This window comes from Egretta garzetta, unplaced genomic scaffold (assembly GCF_000687185.1).
Source record: "Egretta garzetta isolate BGI_Z169 unplaced genomic scaffold, ASM68718v1 scaffold215, whole genome shotgun sequence".
Taxonomy (NCBI): domain Eukaryota; kingdom Metazoa; phylum Chordata; class Aves; order Pelecaniformes; family Ardeidae; genus Egretta; species Egretta garzetta.
This window is the reverse complement of record NW_009259719.1, coordinates 5,627,790-5,650,561: the sequence shown is the minus strand read 5'-3', so window position 1 is coordinate 5,650,561 and position 22,772 is coordinate 5,627,790. Positions and strand designations below refer to the sequence as shown.

The following is a 22,772-nucleotide window of genomic DNA, read 5'->3' as shown; positions in this document are numbered from 1 at the left end:
CTTTGGCACTATAGACTAAGCCATACCATGGTGTTTCACAGCCTCGCTGTGAAAGGGCATGCTCCTGCCCAAGGAGTTTGATACTTGATATAACGCCTAATTTCAGGTCCTGTGAGAAGTCCTGTCCACCCTGTTGTGTTACCTTATCCTTTCTTCTCTCGAGAAGGAAATCCCATGACATGCAGGTCTCGAAATCTGCAGGCTCTAGTTCTGTGAGCTGCTGTATTTTCTGTCAGCCAGTGTTTATCTTTCTGATGTCATGTTCACTGATCACTAGGTACTACTGGACAAGGGGGGACCTGTACATCAGAGCTGTCAATGCTGAATTCATCTATGGCTATGAATATCTGGGGAACAGTGGCCGTCTGGTTATCACGCCCCTCACTGACAGGTAAGGAGATTGTTTTCTGGGTAATAAGTATTTTTTTTTTTTTTTCTGGATGAACCAGCCTCACTGGGGATTAAACCAAGGATCTGATCATGCTGGTCTTGCTGCTTAATGTATCTAAATAGAAATCGTTTGTAAAGGACTACTTGAGATGAGGGCATAGGAAACCCTGCCACTGGTTCTACTGTGTCCCTATTGATCAGTGCTCAGGCTGATTGCTTTCACTCTTCTAATTTTTAATGTAGTGTTCTGACTCATATAAAATGCCCACCTGATAGCTAAGGAGCTCTTCTACAAACCAGTAGACAGGGGCATCCAATACTCTGGCATATGCATCAGCAATAATAGTTTTACCCTTTTGTAACTGTCCTTTTTCTGAAGAGTGAATCTGTAGCCGGTGGCAGGATTTATCCTTCCAGGCACCCATGAGTACTGATCAAGGCCACCTAGCTAACTCCTTTGCAAAGTGCTGCATATCTAAGCAGTTCTGCAGAACAGTAAAGGATGGACTCCTACCTGTCTCCAGCTGGATAGGTCATGTGTCTCCCTTACTGAAATCAGTAGTAGAAATACTTTTCATCATCTGGTCTCTTCTTTGTTGTAGGTGTTATCTGACGCTTACAGGAGCTCTGCACCTGAAATTTGGAGGAGCACCTGCAGGACCAGCAGGAACAGGCAAAACAGAAACAACAAAAGACCTGGGGAAGGCACTGGCAATCCAAACTGTAGTGTTCAACTGCTCCGACCAGCTCGACTTTATGGCAATGGGAAAGTTTTTCAAGGGACTAGCCAGGTACAATGAAATGCTGTGTGTCATTATCAAGGAGTGGGTAGGATACAGGGTTGCTGGCAGCTGGGAATTGGTGGGTATTTTTCATGGCAGAACAAAAGAAAAAGCCAAGCCTTAGTAAGAGCGTTACTGTGTTCCAGAATGAGCAAAGTTACAAAATTCCTGCCAGAAGGGAGGGACAGTTGAGCCAATTAAAAAAAAAAATAAAAGTAATGGCGGGGGAGAGAGAAATCCTGTTCATTTAAGGCAAAATTAAAATGCTTTGCACCAATCCGCTATTAGGCACCTGTGCAAACATTTCCAGCTCTGGCCTTTGTTTTAATATCATATATGTTGGACTGAGATTCAGCCCACAAGCTGCTTAATCTTAAGAAGGAGAGAATCTGCTGAGTGTATCCAAAATCAAGCAGCCAAGAGAGACTGCTCTAAGCCCTGAGGGATCCTCTCAGAGAAGCTTCTCTCTTCTCTACATTTCAAACAGAGCTGGTCCAATTAGTCTGTTGCACACTGGTGAATCTCAATTAGTTACTCCAACAAAAGCTGATACTCTTTTCTCAGATGTTTTCTTTGTAAGTAATTTAACTTTCTTCTTAAATCATGCCTTGTGGGAAGATCACCTTCCTCATATACATGCTTCCAGCTTGTCCTGATCTTGACTATACATAGTCTTCCAAGGTCTGAAAAATGGACTTAAGAGATGTCTAAATTGTACCTTCTATGCTTATAGCTCAGGTACAAAACAGGAATTCAGCATGATACCTCTTCCAAGCCCAAATCTGTAACATGCAGAATTTGTCCCAGGCTGTAGGATCAGACATTACTGGGATCCTGAAGGGACCATGCACCTTCTCACTCATCACACGGCCTGGGATGCGTAGTTGGGGTGAGGAGCTGCAGCTCCTTCCACTGTACCACTACACTGTGGCTGTCACTACCTGCTGTGGGACATTAGGGGCCTTTTAGGTTCACTTATTGCCTCTGTGCTGCCTCCCCAGTATGTGGATTTATAGTTTCTAGGTCTAACTGAACTTTTGACTGCAAGTTTGCTCCTGTGCGATATTCCTGACTCCTCTCATTTTTACTTCCTTGTCCAGTTCTGGCGCGTGGGCTTGCTTTGATGAGTTTAACCGCATTGATATTGAGGTGCTGTCTGTGGTGGCCCAGCAGATCACAACCATTCAGAAGGCACAGCAGCAGAGGGTACGTAATGAACATGTAGATGCAAAGGCAGACAAAAAAATCTCTGCTTGAGCTAGTCTAGGCAAGTCCCCTTGTCTTTGCATACATCTTCATGAAGGACCAGCTTCACTGCTCAGAGACAGCTCAGACAGACATACTTGAGTTTGGAGAGGCAGGAGTGATGCCCTAGCTGTGGCGCATCATATCAGGCCATTACATAGTCAGCATCCTGGGTGGGTTTTGTAACTTCACCATAGTCTGTGCTGCCATGGTTGCCCACACTCTCACAGACTGAAGTACGTCTCAGCTTGAGCTGCATTGCCAGCAGGCTTTGGTGTGGGAGACACTCCAGTACAGATCCACTGAGCTGATACAAATTGGAGCTGTGACAAAGGCAGCCAGTGTTCAGCCATGAGTTACTCAGCACCGCATTTTCTCTAAATGTGTTATCCAAACCCAGTATGTGCCAAAAAATGCACACTTATACATGCACAGAGTTGCAATATAAAGTGAATTGTTGGCTTTACAGGAAGACTCAGCTGTCAGCCAGTCTAGCAGCCAGCCTCTGCTTTGTTCTCTGGAGACTTGGAGGGGTTAAGACCTGAATCTCCTTGACTTTGGCTTGGAATTAGAAACTTGCTCTCCGTGAATTCCTCTGCATTACTTTATCCCCCATCTGAAATTACTACCTACACAGCTTTAAAAAGGATTTAGGTTTCACTTTGCCCTCTCTGCCACGAATTAATTCAGGTCCAAACTCTACTGCAGAATAAATGGAAAGATGTTTGTTTACAGCTGGAGGGATAGAAGTCTGTTCAAGAGCCAAAAAAGAAAAATTGTATCCTATCAGTAAATCTTCCATGAGCCCAGTTTCTTAAACGGAAAAATATTGCTGGTAATACTGGATTCCTGCAGTGGGACCAGGTTGAGTCACTACAGTTGTGGGCAGCTGTATGTGTCCATGCTTGATAATGTAACTACTGAAAGCCATTGTTTTCCTCCTGGAAGATTTTGCTACATTATTTAATTTGCAGGCAAGGCTCTGTTCTTTGAGGATGATCATATTTTTAATTTTCTAGGTGGATCACTTCATGTTTGAAGGCACAGAGATCCCACTGGTCCCATCCTGTGCAGTCTTCATCACAATGAATCCAGGATACGCTGGGCGTACTGAACTGCCCGATAACCTGAAGGTAAGGAGGGCAGACTGCATCGACAGAAAGAAGAGGGGTGATACAGGTGGTGGATCCACCCAGACCACCAGTGCGTCCATGACAAGGATTAGGGTGTGTTGCTTTTGGAAAGTTTCTAGGATTGTTCTGAGATTTGAATCACATCTGTAAGTAAATGGCACTCCTCAGATTGCAGTCTGCAGGGATGCTACCCTGACAGGTGCCAGGCACACTCATGCTGTGTCCTCTAAACAGTCTGGGATAGATACTTTTCAGTTTGCTAGAAAAAGCAAGAAACAACAGTGTTTTGATCTTGTGTTGGAACTGTATGTTTCAGGCTCTCTTTCGTCCTGTGGCAATGATGGTCCCAGATTACTCCATGATTGCCGAGATCTCACTCTACTCCTTTGGGTTTAATGAAGCCAAAGTCCTTGCAAAGAAGATCACCACAACATTCAAATTATTGTCAGAGCAGCTCAGCACCCAGGTAGAGGCCTTCATGTCCATGAATGTTTTTTAAATGCAAGGTTTTCTCAGCCTAGGCAGAAAGTACCTGTATGGTTCTCTTCGTGCCTTGTGATAGCATATCACAAAAAGGTCGCAATACCCATTCTACCTCCCTCCTTTCTAATGCTCATTTCTCCTCCTGTGGCTGGAATTGCATTCATCTTCAGTCCTAGTTAGTATTACAATGGCAGGACAGTTGAGCCAAGCAGCCCTGCCCACTTCTCCCTCCACCTAGGATTTTTCATTATCCAGTTGTTCTCGTCTTCCTCACCCATAGTCTGTACAGCTGAGGACTAGTTAGTTGTTTGAAAGATCCTGAGAGCAGACTTGGATGAAGCAGCAGTTGTCCTGAAGGCATTTTTCTTTTCTTTTTTCTTTTCTTACCTGCTGACTGAGGGCATGCATCAGTTCTCTCTTTTTACATGATGCTCCTGTATCTGATGACATTGTTTCCTCTGTGCCTTCTCCAGGACCACTATGACTTTGGGATGAGAGCTGTGAAGACTGTTATCTCAACAGCTGGCAACCTCAAGAGAGAGAATCCTACTATGAATGAGGTAAATGTGCTTAGACTTCACGCTGTCATAGACTTATGTGGCCTTTTCTGCAGCCACGTAAGAGAGGCAGGATCTGTGAAGTTCTGAGTTCTTAAATCTTTGCAGGAGTTGATCTGCCTGCGAGCTATCAGGGATGCCAATGTACCCAAATTCCTGCAGGATGACCTCAAGCTCTTCAATGGTATTGTCTCAGATTTATTTCCCAAGATCAGAGAAAAGCCTGTTGATTATGGCATCCTGGAAGAAGCCATTCGCAAATCCTGCATCAAAGAGAATTTGAAGGATGTTGATGGTGAGGGGAAAGGCTCTGCACAAGCTCCCTCTGGGCCTGGGCTTTTAGTCCAGTGCTCTGCCCTAGGAGAGAGGCAAATGCTCCCAGACCCACTCCTCATCGTCTTCCCCTGCAGGTTTTGTGACTAAGTGCATCCAGCTCTATGAAACCACCGTGGTTCGTCATGGCCTTATGCTAGTGGGGCCAACAGGCTCTGGGAAGACAAAGGTATGTTTGAGACACTGCACTGGCCCCAGCAAACCATCACCTACCTAGTGATGCAGAGGGTTAAGCTTCACAGCAGACTTGCGCTCCAGCATTTCCAGCTTCTCTCAGATAGAAGTCAGGGTACCAAGATGCTGCCTTTTAGTATTGATTTATAGCCATGGGGACATATGTTAGAAGCTCGCTTTTTCGAGTTGGCAGATTAGACTGAAGTTTATTAGCTCTGCTGCAAATTTCTAAGGCTGACACATACTTTGACATCTCAAGATGCTTCAGGCCTCTTGCATGGGAGATCTAACTTCCTCCCCCTGCATCTGGAATGCTTTATTTCTGTGAATACAGCCAGGCATCTCCTTACTATGATATTACCCTTCACTACATCTCCTTTCTCACTGCCTTTTGAATGCAGCTGATGTGAGAGCAAGTGGCTTTGTCGTTACAGAGCCATGGCAGTTAACTCTCTTGCTGTCCTGCTTTTGCAGAGTTATGAAGTCCTGGCAGCTGCAATGACATCACTGAAAGGTCAGCCTGCAGCCAGTGGTGGGAATTACGAAGCAGTCAGCTACTTTGTGCTGAATCCCAAATCCATCACAATGGGCCAGCTTTATGGAGAGTTCAACTTGCTAACGCATGAGTGGTAAAGTACAAAACCTGCTTTCCTTCCTTCCAGATGGGAAACTTTTTTCTTCTGGTCTTGAGCGTCTTCTCTTCAAGGCTGAGAACTATTTAGGGTAGTGTCATAAAACCAGAAGTGATCAAGTCCTTATCCTCACCAAGCTACAATAGCCAGTCACGGCGATTTAAGCTGACATCTTTTATTGTGCACTTGGCCCAGCTGCTAGCACATGCCCAGACAGTTACTGCGGCTCAGCTGGCAGCATTAACTGCGTAACAAGGAGTAATTCAATTGCTTTGGAGCACATGCCTCTGCTCAAAGATACGGGAGCTTAAAAACACTTTCTTTGCTTCTGCAGAAAAGTGACCTCTGTGCTGTGCACTTGAATCGTTCTGTATAAATACACTGGTGGCCTTGAATGATGAGGGATGACTTTCAGGCATAAAGGGGCATTTCGTTCCCGTTACCAGGTCTCCTGCTTGCTTATATGGTTTGGAAGCGAGAACCAATAGCCCATTTGCCCTCTTGACAGCCAGGTCCTACTGGTTATGTTTTCATACGTGACCTGAGGTTGATTTTGCAGCTCACTTTATCCAGAAGCTCAGGTGTGAAAGGCAGTCTGACTCTTGCTTAGGGGAAAAGCTAAAGACTGTGTTCTGTAAAACCAGGGAAACTAAATATATGTGAAACTAACTGCCTCTAGGAAAAGTGCAAGCAAGTAAACATTACTGATGCTGAGACCCAGAGCTTCCCAACCTAGGCTCTGGTGCATCTTTACTGAAGGACATTTTACAGGATATTCCAGTGAAGCTTGACAGTTTATTTATGATATGACTCTACCCAAGGGCAGCACACAGGCTCGTCAACATGACAAAAAGAAAAATACAGCAGCCATGTAAAATGTATTTACAGACAAATCCATCTGTTTTAATCAGCTGAGCTTCAGAACAGACTGTTTTCCCTTGATCTCAGTAACAATACCCTGGAATTTACTAGCACTGTAAAAATAGAAAATAATTATTTAATAATGGGAGTAGGGTCCTGAGCCTGAACAGAAATTTCACTCCAAGTTTCTGTGTACAGATTAAGTTCTTGCTCTCAACATACAGCATTCCTTGTCTGTTTGCTCTTCTGTTCACCAGCTCCAGCACCACCTGGGTTCACAGGTGACTGAGGATGGGGAACTTCAGTTATAAAGAGGGTAGAGTCATGCTCTGTAGCTTGGATTCATCCTCCTAACCTATAGTTACCCAGCTGAAGCACCTGGATTAGCAGAGTAGCTGTCCTGAGTCTCCCTTTACATTTGGCAGAGAAAAAGAGGCACTTCCAGAGAGCAGATAACCCACCTGTGTCCTGAACTGGATGCTGGCAAGGCCTCTTTGCTCTTCACCGAGGACTGAGATGTTAAAGGGATACTTGGCATTTTATAGTTAGATGACATGAAGTCCACATGCTAATGCCCAAAGAAATTGTCTCATGGTGCCACTCAGGCTGAGATGTATGTCTCAGTAAAAGAAAGAATGAGATGCACCTTGATGCAGTTCATCAACAAGTGAGGCACGGGTATCCTTGAGCACTTGAACCAGGGTAAGATTTTGTCTCTGCCTTATATGGTGGAAGTTTTGCCGTTGCTTTCAGCAAAAACAGAATGGGCTGAGCCCTGCCTTCCTCCCTCCTTTCAGGACAGATGGGATCCTTTCCTCACTCATCCGTCGGGGAGCTGTGGCCACCGACACCAGTAAGAAGTGGTACATGTTTGATGGGCCAGTTGATGCTCTGTGGATTGAGAACATGAACACGGTGTTGGATGACAATAAGAAGCTGTGTCTCAGCTCAGGGGAAATCATCAAGCTGACAGAGGTAACTCATCCCTTCTGCTTTTGCTGCCTGTTGTCTGTTTTCCTTCCTCCCTCTTGGAACAGACTTGGCTTTTACTTTCCACTTTATATCTGTGATGGACTTGTATGGAAATTGGTGTCTCAGTAGCAGCCCTTTGTTGGCCAGACCTCTACTGTGCTGCACAATCACAACAAAAAGAGGGCTTCTGCAACAAAGGGAAAGACTTCAGCTTCACCAAATTATGCTGAAAGATGTATCAGAAGTGACCAAGTCCCTATCCTCCTTTCTCTCCTTTTGCAATTTCCAGAGCATGACCATGATGTTTGAAGTCCAGGATCTGGCTGTTGCTTCCCCTGCCACAGTCTCCCGCTGTGGCATGGTTTACCTGGAGCCCAGCATCTTGGGGCTGGAGCCCTTCATCGAGTGCTGGCTGCAAAAAATCCCAGGCATCATGCAGCCCTTCTCACAGCAGCTAGCATCTCTCTTCAGGAGATTCCTCAAGGTGAGCTACCAATGCCGTTCCAGCCCGTCCATGTCTTAGAGCTTGTCAGCTGAGATATCAACCAGCCCAGACTTGTCAAAGCCTGGATTTAAATGCCATTGTGGGAACACTTCAGACTACCGATATACAAACTAATCTGTGAATTTCCTAGGTTTAATAGAGGTTATTCACTGATCCCTACAGATGTGACTTAGTCTTACTGGTCATAATAGTTTATTTTATTTCCTTTTAAAATTATCTTCTGGACAAACTCATCCCTGGTGCAGCTCCATCGCTTACAGTGGAGTTACTTAAGGGAGAAAGTTGTAAGAATGAGTCGTCTTATTTCTGCTCTTCTCCTGAGCCACTATTTTTAATGAATAACCCAGAGCTGCAAAGGAGAGGCCTGAAGGGAGCAACCCATTTAACAGCAGCGATGGCACCAGATGCTGTTGCGCAGAACCAAAAGGCAGGCTGAGAGGTTTTTTGTGGCTAAGACTGAACCAAACAGTTTGACTTACTTTTCTTCAGTCAAAACAGAGGTACTCAGGACGCAGTGGGAAAAGGCAGCCTTCTCAGTCATACCCTCCCTGCTAAATGTAGCCTGCAGTGAGGCAAGGAGAAACCAGAACTCCAGAAGATAAAAGCAAAGTCAGGTGTGTTGGATGGTGACACTGAGCTGTTCCTGCCTCTCCTTACAGGAGGCCATTGGTTTTGTCCGGAGGTTTGTGAAGGAGATAATTGCCTCAACAGACAGTAACCTCACAAGGAGCCTCCTTATGCTCTTGGAATGTTTGTTTCAGCCTTTCATTCCTGTTGAGGTAGGATTTTGCTGCTATCACTTGACTGCACCTGTAACTCTTAAGGGCACTAAGTCATGCAGAGGGTTAGTCACTGGAAAACAAATTGTTGGTGCAGAAAGGTCATGCTGTAGCTCATCTACGTGGCAGAAGGCAGTACAACATCCTGCAAGGCACAGGTAAACCTGGAAGGATTATACTTTGCCCACTGAAAGATCAAAAGATAAACTCCATGCCTACCAGGCTGGAGGGAAGAGGTTTACCTTTATTTATAGCAGAGGGAATTGGAGAATGAGTGGAAAGCAGAGATCAGAGCTAAGCAGTGATGCACTTCAGATTGCAGGTCCTTTGAGAATTAGTATTGAAGAAGGCTGGACAATTTTCAAAACCAAAGACTAAATTCTTCTCCCAGGTCCTGTTGAGTGACATTAGTTCAGCAAGGGGAGTCTCTCAAGTGCACCAATGAAACAACAAGTTTTAATCCACAAAAATGCATTAACAAGGCCTGTGAAAAACTGACTAGAAAAAGCTACATAGAAGCTGAATAGAATTATGAGCACATTAAGAAGAGTTTGGGTTTTGTGTACCTTAACCCTGCCTGAGAATTTTACTTCTGCTCTTCTCTGGTTCTTAGGGAATTAAGATGATTCCCCAGGAGAAGGCAGCTCGTATCGGGGAGCTGATTGAACCCTGGTTTATATTTGCCTTGATCTGGAGTGTAGGGGCTACTGGAGATTCCCAAGGTCGCATGGCCTTCAGCTTGTGGCTGAGGGAGAAGATGGCAAAGGAAAAGGTAAGTAAAGGGAAAGCAGATCCTCTCTCATTAGAGAGGAATTGGTGATGGGGAATGGGGGTCAGAGTTTCTTGAATGCCTGGAGGGTTTGAATGGCCTCAAACTTCAAGGGACTCCTGGAGCTGAAAGACAGGGGAGAAAGACTCGACCCCCTGGCCTGGGCAGCATCCCATTAGTAAAGCCTTCCTTGCAGTATCACAGATCCTCCTCTGAATTCAGCTGAGTGGCAGCCAGGTTCACCCCAGATTTATTCCCACAGATGCAGTTGCTTTTCCCCGAAGAAGGGCTGGTATATGACTATAAACTGTATGATGCTGGGCTTAGCAGTGCTGAAGATGATCTGGATGAGGAGGTCATTAGGAAGGTAAAATATTTCTCTTTCAACTCAAGCTGGGAAATTTGGGGGAGGGACGGGGAAGCAACACAGTCCTACTGGATTTGGTAGCATTTTCTCATCAAGGGCAAATAAGAAAGGCCTATAGGAACCAAGTGAGAATGTTTAAAGTGAAATGAAGCTTTTAATTAAAGGAAGAAGGCAGTTTCTTGCCCTCAGGGTTGTGAAGCAGGTCTTTCAAATCTGAGCCAAGGACTGGTCAATTCAGACCTGAGTTGCTCTGCCAGTGCTCAGGAAAAGTGAGAAGGCTCTACAAGTGTGGCTGCTGGAGGAGGACAGGGAGAAGCTCAGATGGGAAGGTCTGTCTATGTTAAAGCAGTGTACAACAGCAGAAGAGCTATGTGCAGCAGAGTCTGGAGGAGGAGCAAGGCAGACAAATATGCCATCTTTTTCACAGGAGACAGCAGAGCAGTAGGGCATGCAAGGTCCATCTGACTGACAGTCACCAGCCCCTAGGCTGAAAGGAGAAAAAAAAAAAAAAGAGGAAAAATGCTTCCTGAAATCAGAGCAAAGTAGAGAGTCCTACACAAGCAGCAGAAGCTGCCAGCGTTGCCTCTGTGGGAAGCTACATGGGCTGGTCAGGAATGCACATTTTCTCAGTGTTCTCCAGCATATCCCTGATAAAACCTCTATCTCACTTGTATAGTGGCCTCTGGGAGGTTAGTCTGTCACTTGAATCTAGCACAAGTCATCATGTCTTGTACAGTACAAAACATCCATGTGCCTCTGAGTGCAATGCAGGCAACAGCACCAAACATGAAGATAGGATCCCAGCTAAGCCCTCTTTGGCCCTCTACCACAGGGGTAATTACAGGGTAGGTCAGCTTAGGACAGAATTCCCGTTCTTGCAAATGTCACAAGCACTCCACCACCCTTTGATTCCAGTTTTCAGAACAGAGGGCAAGTATGTTGCGACTGGGGTAATGATCTCTAACTCTTGGGCTACCTCCCTCCCAAAGGAAAGGAGTCAGGCACTCACAGCATTGCCATACAGAAAGGTATATGTGGCAAGACTAGACAGAGGAGCTGGAAACCTGAATTCCCTGTCAGAATCTGAGCTACTACACAAGGAGCTGTGATAGGGAAAACACAGCAGAAATAGTTTTCCTATTCTCATAGGGGATAGATGCAACTGCCCCCTCTAAACACACCCATACCTTTCAGGTGTGCTGGGAGAAGTGGCTGGACCCTACGGCAAAGTTCACCATGGTTCCTGATACCAACTTCTGTGACATTATTGTGCCCACGATGAACACAGTCCGAATGGCCCATCTGCTGGAGCTGTTGCTCACCAACCGTAAGCCAGTACGTGCCCAGCCTTATCTCTGATTTTTTTATTCAACCTTGTTCTCTTCGAATGCTTAAGTGAGCAGTAACCTGCATTTCCTCCAGCAAGTGTCAGGGCACTGGGAAGCACAGACTGTATGCCTATGGTTATGCTGCATTGCCGATTGTGCTTCTAGGTTCTCTGCATCGGTCCCACTGGCACAGGGAAGACCATCACAATTACAGACAAGCTTTTGAAGAATTTGCCTCTCAGATATATCACACACTTCCTGATGTTCTCGGCATGCACCTCTGCTAACCAAACCCAGGATCTCATTGACAGCAAACTGGATAAGAGGCAAGTTTCCGTTCTGTGTTTGCAAAGGCAGTATCCCTGAGCTCAGTGTTTCTATCAGCTTGGCCATTTAGTTTCATCCCAAGATCTGGAGGGGACCCAAGCACATACAGCTGTAGATAACAAATAGGACACACAACAAATCTCACCTGGGATTGTGAGAGCCAGTAATAACTTGGTATGATGGCAAGGAAGTGAGAAGGATTAGTGAGAGTCTGTAAAAGCTGCTCCAATTCTAATTATTCCAGAAATACTACATTTCACAGCACAGGTGTTTGCAAACCCAGATGTGGGATCTTTGTAGAAACTGATGAGGGGAGGAAATGTGGCTGCTCACCCCCAGTCCAACTCCCCACAGTTAACAGCTTCCCTTTTGCCTCCCTGGTCAGCCACTGGTTTGAAGTTCCCAACAGATTAACAGGCTCAAGCTTTGCTTTTATTTGCACCCATTTATTCATTGATACCGTGCATAAGTAGACAAAATTTCGCTCATGTGTTGTGCCTCAAATATTGCTCCAGATCTTTTCTGTGCAAAGGCCCGTTAAAGTGGTATATGGAGTGTAAGTATAGAAAGAGCTGAAACTGCTGACCCAGGAAGCCTCTGGAGAAAAGTCTGCTTTTGGCTCAAGTTGTGAGTACCTTTGCAGTAGGAGTTGTCCTGTGTCCTTATGCGGCTTCTGTCCTTACAGGCGGAAGGGTGTGTTCGGACCTCCAGTTGGGCGGTACTTCATATTTTTTATTGATGACTTGAACATGCCCACACTGGAGAAATATGGTGCTCAGCCACCCATCGAGCTGCTGCGGCAGTGGATGGACCACCAGGGCTGGTACGACAGGAAACAGATCGGTATGACCCAGATCCTCTGCCCCATACTCTTGGCAAAAGTTGGCCTGTTGATAGATACACATACCTGCTCTAGAGTTTTGCGATGAGGGTTTTTAGCTACAACTTAGCATTCATTCCTGATTTTGCACTCTTCAAGGAACTTTTAAGAAGCTGGTAGATATTAATTTTGTCTGTGCCATGGGACCTCCTGGAGGGGGAAGGAATGCTGTCACTCCACGCCTCACCCGCCATTTCAACTACCTCTCCTTCACAGAGATGGATGAGAGCAGCACGAAGACTATCTTCTCCACCATCCTTGGCAGCTGGATGGGTAAGCTCTGCAGACAATGCCACCTTCTCCTCATGTTGCAAGTCAGCCCAATGATAATGGAGGTTGGAAGGGGAGGAATGAATGTTGATGAGTTGGTCAAAGTGTTGGAAGCTGGAACTTGCATTCGTTTCTTGAAGATGCTTTTGGGAAAGTGTTGTTTGAGCCTTAGCAAACAGAGAGTTCATACACTGTTTAGTCTGAGGGCCAAACTCTGCCGGTGCAAATCAGCAAACTTCAACTTTGGCTGTCACAGTTTCATAAGGTATCCAATAGCCTAGGCCTTTCAAAGAGGATTTTGTTTGTGATGGATGGTGCAGATATCCTTCACTTCAGCAGGTAAAGTGGTAACTCAGGTTTTTTTGTCTTTCTAGCTGGACTCCTAGGAGAAAGAAGTTACAGAGATCCAGTGCGTAAGTAAGAGCAGAAAGATGAGAGAGAGATGCTGTGAACAGAACACGCTGATGGGCACAGCATGGCATAGCTTACCTGTGCTTTCAGCAGACAGACACTTGCCCAGACAACAGCCTTCTGTGGAAGCAGAGCCTTCTGTTACTCTCCATCTGCTGCAGCCTGTGGACAGCTGAGCAGGGAGGATCTAAGCATGGTGCTACAGCCACCCAGAAAAAAGGGTTCATTTGGAGTGAAATGAGTCCTTTTATATTTGACAGGGTGGGAATTTAGGATCATCTTTGCAAATGTGCCCTCATCTGCAAATCTGCCAGTAGGAAGGAGTGAGAATAGTGCGCTATGAGAGAAGCAAAGCAGAGCTTTCTGAGTGCTTGCAAGATTCACAAGCATCAGTACCTGATGATGAGCTCAGGGACACCCTGAAGCATCTAGCTGTGATTTAAATGGAAATTAAAAATTTTGGAAATAATAAAAAAAAGTGCAAAGTGCTAGGGTTCACAGGGCTCTACTTCCCCAGCAGTGTTTGTAATGAACTTGATTGTGAGTAAAAAAAAAAAAAAAAAAAAAAAAAGCAGTATTTTATGCTATGCTCTAAAAATGGCAGCTGTGTTTAAATCTTGCCAGACTATTGCATAAGAAATTATTCCTCAGTGGCTTTGCATTTGCTGAGCTCAATGAATTGCAAGGCAGTTTAGCTAAGAGGGCACTCACACCTTCTGGCTAAAAGTAGCTGAGACTCCACTGAGGTAGTACAGGGAGGGAGAAGGAAAACTTGTCTGCGGGTATTTCAGGTAGGCACCAAATATCTGTCTGGCAGTGTCTCCTCTCTCCCTGGGGTGTGTGGAGTCTTAGAGCCATAGAATTGTTGTGATGCAGTCTTTCCTCCCCAGATCTAATTCCCTTTGGTTGGGAAATTCATGGGCAAACTGTGTTCCTGGCCAAGTCCTAGCAACAGCTCTGCCACTCAGTGCCACCTGTCTGCTAGGACCTTCTCATCCCTGAGTCACCACCTCAGCATCCTCTCCACCTTCCTCTGTCTCTGCAGCAGGAGCACTTGCAGTCAAAGACTTGAATGAGCCATTGGTTGATGCCACTCTCTGCGTATATTTGACCATCACATCCCAGTTGCTGCCCACACCAACAAAGTCGCATTACACCTTCAACCTGAGAGACCTCTCCAAGGTGTTCCAGGGCATGCTGATGGCTGAGCCCAGCAAGATCGAGGTGAGCCCTCCCATCAGCACAGCCATGCCACCCAGGGGAAGATCAGAAATGTTCCAGTTCAAGTCTCATTGACAGGCCTGCAGACAGGCCTCAATTTCTTGTCGAAGCTGCATTTTGGTACTATTCAATGAACGTGGTGATCTTCCCTTTAGTTATATATTCTAGTACCAGTAGTAAACAGACCCCCCTGCCACCCCAGCCCTTCCTCGGCATCAAAGCAGGGGAATGGCCAGAGGGAGTAGGTATGACACAGCCCAGCTGTTCAGGGCTGGATGAAGCTGTAGAAGATAAGACAGGGGAGCACGCAGTGGGAGAGGTGTTGTCCTGTTACCAGCTTGTAGCAATAGAGGCTTCTGCCCCTTCAGCTCTCCTGAGGATGTTGCTCTGGCTTCAGCCTAGACAGTAGAGATTGACTTATCACAGGAAGTACGCGAGACCCTGGTTCTGTGCTACACCCAAATAAAAGGGTCTTTCCAAAAATATAAGAACTTCTGAAAACAGTAAAAATTAAATCAAACTGGGGGAAAGATAAGGACAAACAACACAAATTTTAAATCCCTCAGACAAAGCCTGACATATAAAGGGGGGATTAGCAGAAGCTGTAATGAGCTCTCTGCAAAGCAGCTGTTTTGACAAGAGTTTTTGAGAGGAGAAGGGAATGCAGCTTCCTCCACCCAGTTCTTTCTCCACTCCAGCTGCCTTCTAGCAGGAGTGGACCTGGCCACATACGGGGCAGGAACCAGCATTCCTGACAGCAAGGCTCTTAGTACTTCTCAGCTTCTCTCATGAGGGTGTTTTGCTGAAATTTCCTACCAGAACAAGCTGCACCTGCTGAGACTGTGGTACCATGAGAGCTGCCGGGTCTTCTGTGATCGCCTGGTCAGCAAGGAGGACCGGAGCTGGTTTGACAACCTGATGAAGAGTATGATGGAGGAGTTAGGCACCACTTTTGAGGAGGTTGTCCCTTCCCAGCCGGTTCTGTTTGGGGACTTCATGGAGCCAGGTGCCAATATCAAACTCTATGAAGCAATTGACTGCCAGGAAAAGGTAAGGACCCTGGGAATCATGATGATGTGAACTATGTTCACATCTTCTAAGTCTTCTGCAAACAAAAGAAAACAGTTAATAGTAACCATGGGGCTGCTTGAATTGAAGGTATCTGGAATCACAAACCTTCCCAGGGCTCTCCTGCAAAATCCTACCCCAGATATGGATAGTGGCTGCATTTGGTGCGATGGGAAGTTGAGGTGGAACAAGCTATCTCTGCATTGCCATCCTGGGGGCAGCCTGCTATACCAAATCTCCCAAATGAGCTGCACTTGGGACTGAAAAGTGAAATTTGCTGGAAAGAAATGGCACATTACCCCCAAACAATACTACTTTTGCCATTAAAGACTTCACAATTGACCTTTCCAAGTAATTAATGTTACTGCCAGATTCCCTGTTGGAGAAGATACTGCGAGTACTTTGGTAGTGATAATTAAGCAAAGGCAATGAGCAGTGCATTTTACAGTCATTATCAGAAACAGATGATTATCCTGTCGTCTCTCCTCTTCTGATAGCTGTGTGACAAGGACTGGTAATTAACTGAGCTTTCCAATCTCTGTCACAAAGTAAGTAGGCCTGTCTCCCACTGAGGTGAGCACAGCTGAGACAGCCAGACTTACCAAGCCGCTGCACAGCCCGCTGATGCACACAAGACTTTGGCACCTAGGCAGGGATCTCAGCACTGTATGAATTCCAGCTGATGTTGCTTGCCCAGGTTCACAGTGAGATTTCTGAGGGGGGAGGACCAAATCCCACATGTCTTCATGCTTCATCTCCTGCTCTGGCCTGAGGGTGCTGTTGAAGAGAGCCCTGGAAAGGGCAGGAGAGGCTGCTCCTGCAGCTATTCTGTGTGATGGCTGCACCGGGAAAGGAGTGTATTTCTCTACCCATCTACAGCCAGCAGGGTTTTCTTCCAGCACCTGCCCTTTCCAGCCAGGATCCTGACCACAGGATGCAGCAGCAGGCAGCGGTCAGCTCTAGAGGGAGGCCCTGGAACAGCATGGGTCAGGCAGCCATAAGCTATTTTATTTTGAACTATGCCTTGCTGTTTCTTCAGGCAAACAGCACCCATTGGGAACAGCAGACCTTGGTCACTTGCCTGAGTTAGCTTAAGGTCACCATTCAGCAGCTGCTGCCACCCCACCGGTAGCTAAATTCAGCCCAGTCCAGTGGTAGTTCCTGTAGGAACACGGAGCAAAGAGAGCCATTGCCACCCCACAAGCAGCTGCTCCCAGACCCTGCTGAGCACCAGGCTCTACCCTCCCAGAGGCCTGACTGTGCTTACACACAACTGCCCACCCACCCACAATTGCTTTTATCTGGTAGCCACAATTGACTGTTTCTGCCCACAGCTGAAGGTTGTGATTGAGGACTACCTGGAGGAGTACAATCAAATCAACACCCCAGAGCTGAAGCTTGTGCTTTTCATGGATGCAATACAGCACATCTGCCGAATCAGCCGGATCCTGCGGCAGGCTCCAGGGAATGCTCTTCTCCTGGGTGTTGGGGGAAGCGGGAGACAGTCTCTCACCAGGCTGGCATCTCACATGTAAGTAACGCGCTCCTATGCACATAATGTGGAGCAGGTCTATTGGAGCTGCCTTCAGAGAATCTCTTTTTCTGCCCTTCTTGCTACTGGTTACACATTTTTCTGGTTGCTGACTCTTCAGATTTAACACTCAAGAGCTAAGACCCAGTTAACATGCACATCCACACTAGAAAAATCCTCCCTGGGAACTGGGCAGCGGGACGACAAGCCTATGGTAAAAGGAGTTACTAGTAACAAGTGATCAAGTGACACTGGCAGCCTGACAAGTAGGACTTGTGAGTCTTGGGAGCCAAGGGCCTTGAGGGGAAACATGAAGAGCCAGGGAACTAGACTGGGGAAGCAAATTCTTCCAGCTCTGAATACAGGGAATCCTAGAGAAATGCAATCATGGCTCCCAGGTGCACCAGCCTCCAAGGGTAGCATCACAAAAAATCCACATCGAGTTGCTCCCTCTGTACTCTGTGGCACTGGGCCCAAGAAGCAGTGTGACTCTGTTAGCTCATGGAGTTGTACTTCTCCTGGTTTCTAGCTAGCTCAGGTATCTCTGTTTTGAGATGCTCTTGGGTTGGTGGCTGAACATGCACAAGGACAGGCATGTGCTCAGGACTCATTGCAGGAAAACAACTTACTTAAGTAAGTCCTCTCCCACCGAGTCCACGACACACACTCAGGATTGACAAAAGAGGAAATTTTAATTGGATGTAACTCCACAGGCTTCTCTTTCCTTTAGGGCAGATTATGAGTGTTTCCAGATCGAACTGTCCAAAAATTATGGCATGACCGAATGGCGAGATGACGTAAGGAAGATCATGATGAAGGCAGGCCTTCAAAGTCTACCCAAGACATTCCTGTTCGTAGACACACAGGTACAGGAATATTAGCATGGTGGACTCCATCTCAGAAGGACTCAGAAACACATCTCTAAGCTCAATACATTCCCCTAAAGAGGACTGAGGAGGTTGATACAAACCAGGCACAACTTGTATTTCTTAAGTAGCCTGTCTTCATCATCTTATAAAAAAGCCCCAGGGATACTAAAGATGGTGCATTTGTTGCTAGAGGGACTGCAGAGCTATGTGTGAATGGGCTGATCCTTCTGTTGTTCAAGGAAGCCTCTTTCAGCTCCATCCAAGGGTTTGGTGAGATCAAAGTTTTTAGACCCAGCTGCCTGAAGCTAAGCACTACACTGACCACTGATACTAGAACTCCTAAGCAGCATCATTCTCTTTCTTTTCAAAGATACCAGTAGATTTAGGGCCTTATGCCTGCTGGTTCCACAGGATAATATTGGCTTGCCACTGTAAAATGTAGCTTGCTAATGACTAGGCCAACTTCTAGAATTCACAGTTATGTTCCCCATAGGCTTTTTTACTGCCTTCATTATCATAGGAACCAAGTCCCTTCTGGCAGTGCCCTGAGCAGCGAGATAAGCATCTGTCAAACGCTGCTTGTTCTTGCATCCTTTTCCCTGCAGGGAGAAGCATATGTGGGAGAAGGGGGCATGGGAGGGTGCATTAAGTCAAGTAGATGGATGCTGTGTATTTCTGATTTAGCAAAGGTGGAGAGGTGAGTGTAGCTCTGGAGGGAGATCGTCCCACAGACTGTCACACATCCTTACAATTACTCTGTCTCTCACATTGATGAGCTGTATCCTAATAATGAAGTGTTCTATGCTGGAGGAGCAAAGACCTAGAGCAACCTGGTGTCTGGGGTTTGGCTGCAGAGTCACTGCAAGGCAGGGAGCAAGGCCCTGAGTGCAAGTTGTCTGTAAGGAGACTGAATGAGCAGAAGGAGGCTTGTTCTCAGGCACACACCCCCGCCCCTGAAATGGCTGTTCAACTGGAAATGCTGGACAAAGGTCAGAGTGTGCTTTACTGGAGCCAAGTGATCATAGAAATGGTTTTTTATAACAGAGGCTGAGGGCTATATTTATTCAAAAGTAATCTACATGGCATATGGAGACATGACTGTCTTATGACTTAGGAAACTGCATTTTCTTTTCCTCCCCTGTCATCTACTTTTAGATTAAAAATGAATCCTTCCTTGAGGATATCAACAACCTGCTCAACTCAGGTGACGTTCCCAACATTTACAACCCTGATGATCAAGAACAGATCATGACGGCTATGAAGCCTGTTGTTCGAGATCTAGGGCAGCAGCCCACCAAGGCCAATTTGATGGCTGCATACACAGGACGGGTTCGCAGCAATATCCACATGGTCCTGTGCATGAGGTACAATTCAGGGGTAGGACTACATGCTGTCAATGTTAATTGCTCCCTCCTTGCATCACTTTGTCATGGGACCTTTGTTTCCAAGCCCCTGACTTTGGAGGAGGAGCAGGGTTTGCATACCACCTTCCCATAGGACTGGATACTTTTTTTTTTTTTTTACATTTTCCGGTTTCAAGAAGTTTGAAAAGTTTAAGAATATGATTATATGTGATCCAGATTAAATAGAAGCGTCCTCCTCCTTCATGCACCATTGAGCTGTTTGTTACAAAAATATCTTGCTTGAATTTGGGGCTCATTTGCACCATGTTTACTCATGAATCTAATGCATAGTCCACGAGCAGCTTGCTTGCTTGCAGGAGAGCTGCCAGAAGGTACCGGGCATTCTCAGTGTAAGTAGGAGTGGAAGAATCGGGGCCATGATTTTGGTCTGGTGATGCAATCTCTGCACTCACTTGCTAGAAATAGACTTCAGATCACATTTATTTCTTACCCCTTAACTGTTCTCCCTAGGGAGGGACCCAGAAAACATCACCCCACTACCATCTTAGTGCTTCTAGATTATACCCAGGACTTCCAAGGAGTGAGCTATGACATGCCTTAAGATCATAGAATCAAGATACATGGCTCATTGCCTGGACTTCCATTCCCTATTTCCCTCCCTCCTTGTTCCTTGGGTATATTCCCCTTGAGTGATACTTATAACAGTTCAGAATGGCTCGAGGGAAACAGGAAAGATATTTTATCCTTGTATCTGCAGCTAGTTGTAACATCTCATTTCTGCATGTCTTTCTCTCAGCCCTATTGGAGAAGTCTTCCGCGCACGCTTGAGACAGTTCCCCTCTCTTGTGAACTGCTGTACCATCAACTGGTTTAACAAGTGGCCTGCTGAAGCCCTGCAGTCTGTTGCCTCCTCCTTCTTGCATGAGATCCCACACCTTGGTGCCAGTACTGAAGATGTTGATGGAATGGTAGGTGCTGAACTCAACATACAAAACACCTCCTGTATGCTACATGTGCCATGGCTCTAGGTACAGCTAGACGCTGGATGAAGGACACGCCTGCAGAAAGGTCCTACGCTGCAGCAGAAGTGTTTTGTGGCAGAGTTATTCAAATACAGAACTGGTTAGCTTGTATATGCCTTGAAATGGGCGTTGAAGCCCACATGCATATATAAGCTCTGCTTTGAATGTATACTTAGGCTCTTTGTAAGCCCCTTGTGCTCTCTATGAGCACAAGGGGTATCACATAGACTTGCCTACCACATGTTCACTACTGACTAAGATTGTTTATTTTCTTTCTCCTTGTAGACTCAAGTATGTGTAAAAATCCATCAGAGCGTGGCAAAGAAGTGCCAAGTGTACCTGGCAGAGCTGGCCAGACACAATTATGTCACTCCCAAGAGCTACCTCGAGTTCCTCAGCATCTTCAGTTCCCTGATTGGAAAGAAGAAACAGGAACTGAGGACAGCCAAGAACAGGATGAAAAGTGGCCTGGACAAGGTTCGTCCCTCACACCCAGGAGAGCTTTGGGGGCCCCTTATGTGCTCTGAGCAGTGTATTTATAGCTCAGAGATGCAGTGAGATGCCCCACACATCTCCTGTGTAACAGGAGAAAGCTCATGCTAAAGCAAGTGAGAACTATGTCTTCTGCCAGGGCCAGTCTTTCTGAAGGTCTGGGTTTGTAACGGCTCTAAAAGAATGATGGTACCCAGTCTTTGGGGACCACAAACCTCTCTGTAGCTCATGATCTCTCAGAACATTCCTTATTAACCTTTTAATTGAAATCCCTATATCACCATTGTTCTGCTGACTGATTGCCATGAGCTTATGAAGTAATGCCCACCACGTGCAGGCACCATTAGGCACTACTGTCTAAGCACACCACAGTGCCAGACTCTTGCTTAAGCAGGGACCAAGGCAGCACAGCTCTTTCCTGGGGCTTTCCGTGGCTGCTGCCTGTGTTCTCACTCTGCTCTGCTCCCACAGCTCCTGCAAACAGCAGAGGATGTAGCGAGGATGCAGGAGGAGCTGGAGTCTGCCCGCCCTCTCCTGGCACAAGCAGCCAAGGACACACTGGCAACCATGGAGAAACTGCAGGTACTGCTGCTGGACAACTCTGCACTTTCCAAGTCTGGCTGCTTAGGGCTTGGGCAGGCTTTGCAGGGATTGTACAAAATCCTGCTTGATCTGACAGTAAAAAGGCCCCAGATTAGCACAGCAGGTATTTATGCAGCTCAGCACTGACAGCGAGAATGGCCTTCTGCTGGGGTCCCTGCCCCGGCATTGGTGGGGGCCAGTCACAGCCTACCAGCCAGTTGCCAGAAGTGATGGCTTACATGCCCCTGTCTGAAACCACAACTCAGGGGTCAGTCAGCCAAGCTACCAGCTCCCTTTCCTCGCTGGTTTAGATCCTTGCAAGCACAGACTAGCAACACTACTAACACAATCCTCAAGTGGCCTGAGCCACTCTAAGCCCAGACTGTTGTTGCCGAAAGGGATCACTCCCCCACATCCCATCCCCAGGGAGATGATCCAGCTGCAGCCTGCCCCTGCTAGCCCAAACCTCAGGGATCACCACACACAGTCACTCATGCCACTGCAGAAGAGGGAACTGTCCTGTGTTGGAACTGTCCGGTGTTGGCTGTCACTAACTTCCCTCCTCCTTGTGTTCTTCCCTGCCTGCCTCCTACTATGGGACGGCCAGACTGAGACTATGGGAACAGACGCTAACATCATACAGCTCTGCATGCAAAGGGGAAAGAGTCTGCAATCTCATCTTCCCAGGGAGCTTTGGGAAGGCAGCCTGATCCACTCACAGAAAAAGATTTGGCTATATTCCACATTCCCTTTACACCTCCTGGTAGTGTTTTAACCCTAGGGGTAGACAGAAGTGACAGTTTTAGAAACAAAACCCTCAGCATATCTTCTTAGTCCTCCATCTCCCTACTCATTTGCATCCCTATACTAACAGGAAAAAATGGTAGAGCAGCTAATTGCTGCAGTACTAACAGCAATCCAGGCACAGCCAGAACTGGAGCTTGTGGATGATATCTACACACTGACAAAACCCTCCTGCCAGTATGATGCAGGAAGAGGATCCCCTCCAGCAGCAAGACCCCAGCATGTCTCTGCTAGAAGAAAACCCATGACCTGCCAGGACATCTGTGATCACCACCTGGCAGCGCTGAGCCAAGCCAAAGGGGTGCTCTGGCTCCAGCATGCTTCTGAGTCTGTCTCTGGTGTTTGCAGGTGGACACAGCTCTGGCCGAAGAGACAAGAAGTGCCGTGCAGGCTGAGGAGATGAAGGCCAAACTGAAAGCTCAGACAGCCCAAGCCATTGCAGATGATGCTCAGAAGGACTTGGCTGAAGCCCTCCCAGCCCTGGATGCTGCTCTTGCCAGCCTGAGGAACCTCAACAAAAATGATGTTACAGAGGTAACTGGATCAAGGGGGAGGGTGGCAGAGCTGAGTCTAGTCCTGGACGGCCACTCACTTTGCAGCAGTTTTGCTTCTATAGGCTTG

General features: G+C 46.7%; 1 protein-coding gene across 1 annotated transcript in view; it reads left to right on the top strand.

Moving 5' to 3' along the window:
- DNAH1 (dynein axonemal heavy chain 1) overlaps nt 1-22,772 on the top strand; it is a 71,667-nt gene that overhangs the window by 29,933 nt on the left and 18,962 nt on the right. Inside the window, exons 28-55 of the mRNA XM_035894624.1 lie at nt 278-391; nt 993-1,181; nt 2,273-2,378; nt 3,437-3,550; nt 3,867-4,016; nt 4,507-4,593; nt 4,699-4,885; nt 5,001-5,092; nt 5,572-5,726; nt 7,388-7,565; nt 7,852-8,046; nt 8,727-8,846; nt 9,460-9,618; nt 9,878-9,982; nt 11,177-11,317; nt 11,476-11,636; nt 12,323-12,480; nt 12,617-12,790; nt 13,162-13,200; nt 14,244-14,422; nt 15,239-15,469; nt 16,822-17,018; nt 17,749-17,884; nt 19,043-19,251; nt 20,048-20,219; nt 20,559-20,750; nt 21,237-21,347; nt 22,500-22,685. Of these exons, the coding sequence (XP_035750517.1) occupies nt 278-391; nt 993-1,181; nt 2,273-2,378; nt 3,437-3,550; nt 3,867-4,016; nt 4,507-4,593; nt 4,699-4,885; nt 5,001-5,092; nt 5,572-5,726; nt 7,388-7,565; nt 7,852-8,046; nt 8,727-8,846; nt 9,460-9,618; nt 9,878-9,982; nt 11,177-11,317; nt 11,476-11,636; nt 12,323-12,480; nt 12,617-12,790; nt 13,162-13,200; nt 14,244-14,422; nt 15,239-15,469; nt 16,822-17,018; nt 17,749-17,884; nt 19,043-19,251; nt 20,048-20,219; nt 20,559-20,750; nt 21,237-21,347; nt 22,500-22,685 (4,237 nt within the window). The remainder of the gene's footprint in view (nt 1-277; nt 392-992; nt 1,182-2,272; nt 2,379-3,436; nt 3,551-3,866; nt 4,017-4,506; nt 4,594-4,698; nt 4,886-5,000; nt 5,093-5,571; nt 5,727-7,387; nt 7,566-7,851; nt 8,047-8,726; nt 8,847-9,459; nt 9,619-9,877; nt 9,983-11,176; nt 11,318-11,475; nt 11,637-12,322; nt 12,481-12,616; nt 12,791-13,161; nt 13,201-14,243; nt 14,423-15,238; nt 15,470-16,821; nt 17,019-17,748; nt 17,885-19,042; nt 19,252-20,047; nt 20,220-20,558; nt 20,751-21,236; nt 21,348-22,499; nt 22,686-22,772) is intronic.